We start from the raw sequence: 10,353 nt of genomic DNA, 5'->3' as shown, positions 1-10,353 counted from the left end.
ACATATAAAACAACATATTAAAATATATATTTCAAGAAGAAAAAAAAACATTTGTTTTGATTCGATTATCCGAAACGAAATTTTTCTGCACCCTACGGATAATCGAATCTGGCCTGTATTAGCAAATACAATTTTTTGATAAGAAAGGTCTATTCTGCCGCAACAGGTCTTATGTATACATTTGAGCTGGCCGGAAACATAACACGAACACATGATTTTTGATCGTTTTGAACTTGTCACAGCATATTCAAAATTGATTCCAACAGCGACGTACCTAGGGATTTTATTTATTTTTATTGGTTATTTTTTTAATCGACAATTTTGTGTCGATTTTCATAACATTTTCAGCCTTTTTTTGCTAAAAAGAGCGTCTTGTAGCGAAACATTTAAATATCGAAAAAATCTTACGTACGTCGCTTGAAATAAAAAAAAACTGTAGCTTAAAGCTCTATATTACTCTTTCTCTGGACTCTTTCTAAAGAACCGCTCCTACGGGAACACGCAGCACAGTTGCCATCTTCTGACAAAATTACTTGAAAACATGACTTTTTCTACTTCACATCTAGTATTATTAATTCCATTTCACAAGGTCTTGACTTACCTCTTTATTACAACCAGAAAAATTCCCGAAATATGCCTATTTTTCGTGTTCTACAGCGGTGACACCCCTTAAAAAAATCATTTGATGCATGTTCTATGAAGACAAAAATATATGCCAAATTTTAATGATTTTGAGGTTGCTGTCAAGTGACAGATTTTACCAGACATTTTTAGTTGCACTGCCAGATATTCTTGTAAAATAATGGTGACCCTGCCTCGGTGCTGGATGCAGAGAGATTGTTTTGATTGTAGTAGCAAACATGGCGAAAATTTGTGCTGTCATATTTTTAAATCACGTAGTGGTAGACTTAAACTAGCGATTAACGAGTACTTTTACAGTGAATTAATTATGGATTCTCTCCAACTACAATAAAGATATGTATCAGTGCAATGTTTAATATATTTGTGGCGGATTAACAAGATATGAGGCGGTAATTGTCTGATTATCTCATATACTTTTGTTAAGCAGCCTTGCGTCCTGTTTCAGTTCACTATATGAATGAGGCAAATTAGCAGATATTTCAAGAAGGCAATTTTATTTCAAGTCAAAATTGGATTTTACCGAAATTTCTAAATAATGTGCATAACTAATGAAAAATATTACTTGAAATTATCACTGTACACCTTTTTTAGTCATCACATCAAAAACCATAAACGGGATTAAGCAACCAGCTATTCCGTCGGTGTTTGGTGAAGCCGATCAAATGTACCAATAACTCTCGCAATTTGCATACCCCAGCTATTCACATTTTAACCCTTTGCCCCGAGGGTTTTTGCATATTGCTAGTTTAGGGTCTCATTAAAATAAATCCACGTCCCGTCATTGACTATTCAAATTAAACCCAAGAGTGCCAATTGAACAGGCAAACAGTGGAAAGCCACTCACTTATCGCCACACACGATTGCCACAGATTTCGTCGGGAAACCTGCCAGCGTATCCTTTGAAACAAGGTAATCATTTTGTTTGCAGTTTTACCGCCCACCCACAAATCGTTCAGCGTGAAATTCGTAATTGCAACCGTTGCACTACTCGACAGGCACCTACCTATCTACGTATCATTCATATTCATATCATTTTCCATTTCTAATTTCCCGCCTCCCCGCCTTTCCCTTGACCGTCGTTGCTCGTACCCGCCAGACGTAGTAGCGTCGAAGTGAAAATGGTAGGAATTGCATTAAAACTTTCGCATATCAACATGCTGGTTAAGCGCGGAAATCACTGGACCGCAGAATTGGCCATCCCACCGCGCCCCGGAGATTTGCTGTGCCAGTCAGCAAATGACGGCGAATGGCCAGGCTGCTAACTATCGGATGTAAGAAAGTGCGTGTTGCGATAGTGAAAACTCCGACCAGCGTCGAGCGTGCGTCTGGCTTTCCAGTTTTTCCGATAGTCGATGCTGGAAACTAGTTTTTCTCGCTTGGATGAATGCAGAAAGCAAAAAATCAATCTAGATTGAGGTAGCGTTTTGTGGGACACACGAGTGGCTGCTGAAGACTGTCTTTCTTTCACCAGGGAAGTGGGTTGATTCGTTTGGTAGATTGCACTGACTGATCAGATGGTGCGAAAGTAAAATGAGAACAGGGACCTGTTTGGTTGGTGACCGGAATTTGGTTGCTTGTTCGGATTAAAAATATTCAGTGTAAGGGGGACGCCGGTTTCCATTTTTCCATTATTCATCTTTTTTGTTTATTCGGCTTTTTACAAATGAATCTTAAGAGACTTAATTAAATAAATAATCAGTTCTTCGAGTGTAATAAATTAAATTACAATTAAGTTAAATAAATATGTTAGCAAATTTTTAAAAACTATTTTTAAAAAATGCTAAGGTTGTTTTGCTTCAAAAACCAGGAGCTGGAACGGTTTCATTCCTTCACATTTTGGTTGATCATAGAACAGAAGTAGAGAGAGAGAAATAGGTGAGGTAACGCAAAAACAAAACAAAAAACTTGGATTTTCCATTTTTCAATCAACAGTCATCATTTTCCTGAAACACTCGAGTCTAGCTGTGTGTACTGTTCGTGTGTCTGTCTGTATGTTGGTGGGTGGGTGTTTGTGTTGGCGAGTCGGGATGTGTTGTTTTTTTTTTGTGAGCTTCCTTCACAAGCTTTGGCTTAGCGTGTTGCTTTCATCTCTTTCATTCACTCGATACGCCTTAATCTAGACGATCTTACTGGGCGTAGTGTCCGTAACCGTTGTAGGCTAGACCCTGGGGTGTTCCGATACGGCCCCAGCTGCCACCATGTCCACCGGAGACGACAACTTCATGGGCAGATTCGTGATGGCCACCGGTGTTGGAGATCAGCTTCTTGATGCCGATGATGGAGGCGAGAGCGAGAGCGAGCTTGGATACGATCAAAGCTTTACCGGCCAGCAAAGCTAGGGCACCGAAGGCAAGTGGGACCAGGGTGCTGCCGAGCAGGAGTGGGATCATGATCCAGTGTCCGTTCTTCTTGTCCTTGTTGCCGAGACCACCGCCGTATCCACCGCCACCACCGAGACCACCGCCTCCAGCACGGACTTCCTCCATGGAGCGCTTAATCTCTTCGCTGGATGGGAACTTGACCTGTCAGGGAAAAGTATTTCAAACGTTTAGCGTATGATCTTTCTCTACCGCTGTACAGCGTATACTCACTTGCAGGGTATGGGTTTGGAAGAAGGATAGGACCTTATCGAACAGCATCGAGTTTAAGGAACGTTCCTTTTCATCCATCGAACGTGGCAGCTCCAACTCGAGCTGAGCTTCCGTTTTGACTGGTGTGCTGTCGATAGGGACTTCCTGATCGCGGACGAACTTAACACCTTCGGAGATCTTGAAATCCTTGAGTGATCGTGCCACTCGGTCCAGAATGGTGAACAGTTTCATCTTCAGACAGGCTGAGACATCAGAGTTGGCACAATCCTTGTACGTTTTGTACAGGTACTTAATCTCGTCCACGTACGACCCAGAACGGGGCGTCTGTTGCTGCTGCTGTGGGTCATGGCTATCGTCAATCGTGTTCGAATTGATCGAATGCGCCGCGGATGCACTGTGAGCGAAGGACACTGAAGCCAGGCAGCTTATCACCAGTAGGCACTTGAACATCTTCATTCTATTCCGGACTATGTGTTTCCACGGACAAAACTTATCACTAATTTGTATGCTTAAGTAAATCTGTTTTGCGAGGAAAACAGATTACAAAGTTGAACCGCTGCACGGAACCTCTCACTCTCTGCTTGGGATAGTTCTAGAACTGTAGACGAATGAAATCACACTGTGCCTATCTCCGATATGATCCGGCAATATATACCACCAGCCCTGGCAGGTTCAATTTTCCTTTTTCCAGCCAGGGTCCGATCAGAGTTTTCCTCCTCCTCCCCACCCTGAATCGGGCACCGGCACTTGGCGTACGATCGTCAGCATAGAGTATATGCACTAGAAAATCGAACTACTATACATACAACCACACACAAACACACATACACTTCATCTAACGCCGCATCATTGGCCGTTAAGTGCACGCGAGACTTGCGGGTGCATCATCTTCTACTGCAACTGCAGCTCACATCAGCCTGCAACAACAACAATTACTATCAGTCAGCGAACTACCACTACAACCAGTTTTCCGCGGCAGCCACGGTGACGGTGGTGATGGCAGTGGAACACAACCCACCCAGGCAGTGGAAAAGCAGGCCTTCGAGTGAGAGCGGGACAAGCATTCACTCACGTACATTAATTCCGTTCTATTCTATTACCCTCGGAGCTCCGGTTGCAGACGAAAGGCATGTTTACACACAGCACACACGCTTTTCCCTTTTCTCCCAACCAGCGAGGATGCAACTCTCGCGTGCCAAGAAATACCAACTCGTTCATCAGTCTCACGATCGCATACCACCCACACCACCCAGGCGATCCTTACGCGGTACGGCTTTTACCGGCCACTCAACAACAACAACAAAAGCTACATTTCAATGGCCATTATCACGGTAGAAACCAGTGGCAAACCGAAACTAATCAAAGCGTGAAAAGTGTGCGGTCGATCAACGCAAGCAGCCTGCAGCTGAACCAAATTCTTCAAATCTTTTGCTCACCCTCCATCCAAGCCGTGCCCATTAAACCGCAAACGACTGCTTTCTTTCCTTTTAACAAATATTCGAAATGATTCGAATGTTATTTTTCCATTTGAACAGCCACCAACTACACAACAACGCACCCCAGCTGGTATGAGATTTTCCAACCTGAATCCGCCTGCCCGATCGTCCGTTCGTCCGGTCCCGATTCGGCACCGGCGACATTGGCGGAAAACACTTTTCACGCCTCATTCGGCGATAAGCGCCTTTTCCAGTCCTTGACTTTGTGCGAACATCGGTACGTGTACGTACGTCAATGTATGAGTTGGTTTTCATCGCATTCATAACCATCCCGTCACGCCCGTTTGATAGATGGCAACCGAAAAAAAAAATTTCTCAAAAAAAAGGATCGCGGATTAAATAACGAACTAAATCACCCCGTCGATCGGCAGCAGCAGCAGGGTCGTTAGCATAATGGAAAGTGTTAATTTTTTAAATACCATTCAATGGGGGGTAGACAGTCTGGCAGACTGGTGTGCATAAGCAGATTAATTTTCACTTTCTGCCTACCTGGATTGGAAAAGAACTGACCGGCGGCGGGGGCGCTGTTAGTGCGATCAATCGCCGGAAAGAATTCGATCTGCTAAAGAGGAATGAAGGGTGGAAAATGTGAGTGAGTGAGCTGCTAACTGGTTATGTATATGGTACTTAGCATTCATAAAGCTGACATAGTGGACTTAGGGGAGGTACGTCCTTAGCTCTTTCGGATGAGTTCGCTATAGTTTGATGCTATTTTTGGACCAGCGATGATAACGGTTGGTAGATTGGTTCAACTTTGCTTTAACCGAGGTGTCATTTTTATATACCACCATCGTACATGACACTTCGGGAATAACTTGATCCAAAGAAATATTACCTACAACGATTAAATGTCTAGAACGGTAAAACCAAAATGCCTAAAACCCATCTGTGAATATTTATGTAATAATTTTCTAACACTTCTGGAGTGATGAAAGTGGTTTATATGATCAGAGATATTATATACGGATTTACCTATTCTCAGACCACGCTGTGTAAGTATGACAATCAGTGTCCAATGCGTCAGTACTGTGCATATTACGGAAAACCCCGGACGGCAGTATCCAAGGTACATACAATCACCACAACCAAAACAAATACAAAAACTCCCGCACGACATCGTCCTCCGGTGCATCAAACGCAACGAGAGGACAAGAAACAAGAAAAATAGTTTCACGACCATAACCCGCAAAGCAAAAAAAATAAGGTAGAGCAATCAGAAATATCCAAGACACCGGCAGTGACGGTCAAACAGACGAAAGCGACAACAAAGGATGATTATAAAAATGTTTCCCAACCGCGGAAGAATCTCCGCATGGACTGGTTAATTACGGGCGAAAAATTCTATGGATTTAATTATATGTTATGAATACATAAAAGGTACAAGGCTCCGTCAAGCTCGCGCTGAAGTCGTGTCAAATAAACGAATTCAAAACTACAAGGAACAGCCAAAGAGGGGTTTGTGAACTGTTAATATAGAACTACACTTTAAAGTATAGAATATTTTATTTTTAATATTAACTAACTTGTTCGTAAATTAGGATACATTATAATAGTCGAACTATTGTGCTTCTACTCTCTTGAAGCAGGCACCATTTTATTCATTGTTTTTTGTTTGTTTTTTTTCATTTTGCCCGGTTTATTCATTTTAATGATCATGCTAATTTTTTTAGTAATTAATTTTATTCATTTTTTCCAAATTATTGATTTTACACAACAAATGAATTATATTATTTGAAAACTTTTCTAATACTGTTTAATGTTTTATTTAATTCGTTTTATTTTGATAAAATACTAAAAATTAATTCCTTTTATTAATTTTTAGTATTTAGATTTTAGCTAGAGTCATTCATCTCTTTTTCGGATTAGAAAAATTTCTAATGCTATGAGAGGGGTTGGGAATCGAACCCAGCTGAACTTCGTACAATGCAATCGATTAACCAATTACGCTATACCCGCCTCTATTCATTTTGTTATTTTATTAATTCTGTTCAGTCATTCCATCCAATTGGTTACTTGGACTTAACTTAATTCATTTTATTATTTATATAACATTTTAACACAGTGAAAAGATGTTTTTATCAGCCTCTTGGTATTTTTCTGACTGGGGACAGTGGCAGATACGGGACATATTTTTTATTTCTTTTCAATAAGCCGAAGCTATTATAATATTCTTCTTAAGTTCCTATACATAGCCTCATAATCCTTCTGATTATTTAGTATAAATTTCAAACAGCGAGAAAAAGAATCTTTTATTTTTGAATATATTGCGTCTTCCCGATAAGAAACATAAGCTAAAGGAAGAACTTACTCGAATTCGACTTTGTTCGTTTGCTAGAGCCCCGGATCCAAGGCATGACAAAATCGGGTCAAAAAGCTAACAAAGGTGGAGGTAGACAAAGTCGGTCGCAAACAAAATCGGGGACTGACAAAATCGGGCAATCACTGTATTGTCTAATTTAGCATTTAGTGAGCTGAACTAATTTGATTTATTTATTTTATTAATTTAATGGGTAGGATGTTTAATGAATTCGATAACTTTTTTAATTTGCTTTTGCTTAATTATATATTTTATTTTTGATTTTCCATTATTTATTCAGTTTATTCGAGGTTTTATTCGTGCGAGAATCTAAACTGTATTTATACTATCTCTAGTGGAGTTCCTGCTTCGCATGAGTTCTGCAAACTAATAAGTGATCCAACAGTGATATGTGTATGAAATGTCTCATTTCACTGCTAGGTGGATTAAGTAGGTTTTATCTATTGGAATCTGGGGTGACATTATGCATCTCGAAACGAAAGGTTCATTGCTTACAAGCTTGTATGAAAAGGTCAATTCGAATTGGTTGGATAATGTGGCACCTGTTCTTAGAAGTATTTCTGAGCGATATGTGCCAAAATGGCGAAAATTCTTCGTCATTTAGTCGAAAGACATTTGGCCGAATGCTTCTTGGCTGAACGCTGTTTGGACGACTGCCACATGGACGAAAGGGTAATTTGATCGAATGGGTTATTTGACAGAATGTGTCATTTGGCCGAATGTGTCATTTGGCCGAATGAGTCATTTGGCCGAATGTGTGATTTGGCCGAATGTGTCAACTGGCCGAATGTGTGATTTGGCCGAATGTGTGATTTGGCCGAATGTGTCATTTGGCCGAATGTGAAATTAATGATATTAGTTGTTCAGAGGCGATGGGGCAATATTGAGATTTTTGGTTTGGGAAGTTGATGTTTGCTACCATACTAAATCCAAGATGGCGGAAAAAGATTTAAAATAGTGAACTTGTCTTTGCATTTAATCAAATGAAATTTAACGACTACCATTTTAAAATCTAAGATGATGAACCAAAATTAAAAATAATTATTTATCGAAAAACCATGCAATATGTGTATTCTTAACGAGAAAGGTTTCTAGGTGCCGGAAATATATGTTTGGCACAATCTTTAGATCCAGAATGACGTCCAGAATCAAATGGTTTTACCAAAACGATGAATTTTGAGAAATCAAGCAATACATCGTTTTTGACGTAGGACTACGTCTTTGTTTTCGATATGGGGGTGCACTCTGCACATTCTACAAAAATGGTATGTAACGAAAAGTGGTCCAATTTTAAACGCATATAATTCAGCCATCTCACGATAAATTTTCAAATTTTTTGCACAAATCGCCCCGAAATACTTCTAAGAATAGATTCCAATAGATAAACCGAAGGATTTTTGATATCATAGCATTAAAAAATTAAATAATATACAACCTTGTCAAAATATCGCGCATTAGCACACAGAAGATAGCGCTTCCCAAGCCCTGTACGACAGATTGGTGTACCTAGCGCGCAACGCTTCTATGAATGACGTCATCATCGACTATTTAAAGAACGGACTTGGCCAAACACGCTCAGTTCCCTGTTGAACGGCTGGCGAAGCAGATCACTGCGCTGTGTTTTTTTACAGCCAGTGCACAGTGGTCCAGGAAGCGAAATTAGCGGGAAACAATTGTTAACGCATTCATCTTTAGGTTTAGAGATTTGGTGTCTTAGAAACATTTATTGTGCGTGACAAACTGCATCTTTTGGCTGAAACGGTTTTAGGGTGGTCCTTAAAATGTCAAAGTTGTAGACATTATTTCAAATTATAGTTCAGAGAGAATGATACTTTCTTCTGCAATATTCTAGAACAATCAATTCTGAGTAACTTTGTTGAAGATACTAATTTTGTATCTCAAACCGTTTTCATTTTATAGTGAGTGCCATATCATAACTTAGGGTGTCTCTCAAAAAAGTAGTTTTCTCCGTACATTTTTTTAATATGATTTTTCTCACAAAAGTACTCTTTAGTGTACTTTTAGAGCATGATTAGAGGCAACTTTTGCTGAAGAAAGCAACATTTTATCTTGTCTGATTCAAAAGTTATACTTAATTTTCACTTAAAAACACGCCCTTTTCAAATGTCGATATCTCAAAACAAAAATTGATAATTTTGATTGAATTTGGAAGGCCGTTTTTTGCCTATAATATATTGAAAAATAGGAGAACGCTTTTTTGTCTTTCTCAAATAAATCAAATTTAAGTAAAAGCATTCTTGCGTATAATCCTACAGCGCTCATATTAAAAAAATATTTGTTTTACGAGGATTCTGTGAATTCTTGTCAAGACTTTTCAAGGATCACATACATTTGCACGGTGATGACCCTATTTTGGGCTCACTCGTTAGGGTGGCGCACTCTATCATTAATTACTCGACCTATGTACAATCGTTGAAATGCATATAAATTCGTCGCTGTTGTGCTATCTTATGACAACAAACAAACAAAAGTCACGCTCACACGTGTCATGGTTGTGTATTGATGACAAAATTTGTATGGCGTGTCATAATCGTGCATGGAAAATTTTCCATAGAAAAAAACAGCAATCATTAACTTTTATTCATATCTTTGGCTTCATTTGGTCTATAAACAATTAGTGAGATGCATTTTGAAGGAAATGAGTCAGGGAATCTAGAAAAAATAGTTATATTTGGTTAAAGTGCTGCCAAATATACTATATTTCCAGTTTAAAACTTAAACTGCATTTTTCTCACAATTCGTGAATTTTTGTTTTGAAAAAGATTATGCCATTGTGTTTACCAGATAGTTTTACACATAAAAACATGTTATACATCAAGATAACTTGAGCCAATTCCCAGACGCAGTCATTTGAAGGAAAATAGTAAAAATTTATCAGCAAGTTTCTCGCTATATTTCAATAACCAAGCAGTATGTCAAAATTCTGAAAACGCCATTTTGTAGAGATTTTTTAGTTTAGTAATGTGGCATATCTAACTCAGTTTACCCCAAAATGGCGTTTGTCATAAGATAGCACAACAGCGACGAATTATGATCAATGCGTTAGGGTCAATATATTTGCTATATTCCTGAGAACAAGTATATTAACCCTTTCATGCCCAACTTTTTTCTAGTGCATGTAGGGTTTCAAAACTATTTTTCCTTTAAAACGGTGGGGTCAAGAAACTCGAAAAACCTTTTTTCATAAAGGTAGGTGCTTTCCTTGCAGTGCTAGAAGCTGCTCAATTTTTACCTTCCAATGCTCACTATAATTCTCCTAGAATATTTACAATAGTTCAACTGCGTG

The 10,353-nt window shown here is 39.2% G+C and overlaps 1 protein-coding gene across 1 annotated transcript; it reads right to left on the bottom strand.

Moving 5' to 3' along the window:
• Nucleotides 1-2,443: 2,443 nt before the first annotated feature.
• On the bottom strand, nt 2,444-3,806 carry LOC131677384 (uncharacterized). The gene is made up of 2 exons (XM_058957175.1): nt 3,234-3,806; nt 2,444-3,164 (listed from the first exon to the last, which is right to left on the bottom strand). The coding sequence occupies exons 1-2, from the start codon at nt 3,687-3,689 to the stop codon at nt 2,769-2,771; spliced, it is 852 nt and encodes a 283-aa protein (XP_058813158.1). The 5' UTR covers nt 3,690-3,806; the 3' UTR covers nt 2,444-2,768.
• Between the last annotated feature and the right edge of the window lie 6,547 nt (nt 3,807-10,353).

Source organism: Topomyia yanbarensis, chromosome 1, assembly GCF_030247195.1.
Source record: "Topomyia yanbarensis strain Yona2022 chromosome 1, ASM3024719v1, whole genome shotgun sequence".
NCBI classification, from domain to species: Eukaryota; Metazoa; Arthropoda; class Insecta; order Diptera; family Culicidae; genus Topomyia; species Topomyia yanbarensis.
This window is presented reverse-complemented; position numbering and strand designations above follow the sequence as displayed.

Excerpts from the sequence above, each read along its gene's own strand:
- LOC131677384 (XM_058957175.1), bottom strand. The coding sequence starts at position 3,689 with ATGAAGATGTTCAAGTGCCTACTGGTGATAAGCTGCCTGGCTTCAGTG. Across the intron at positions 3,165-3,233 it reads TCCAAACCCATACCCTGCAA|GTCAAGTTCCCATCCAGCGA; the intron begins GTGAGTATACGC and ends TTTCCCTGACAG.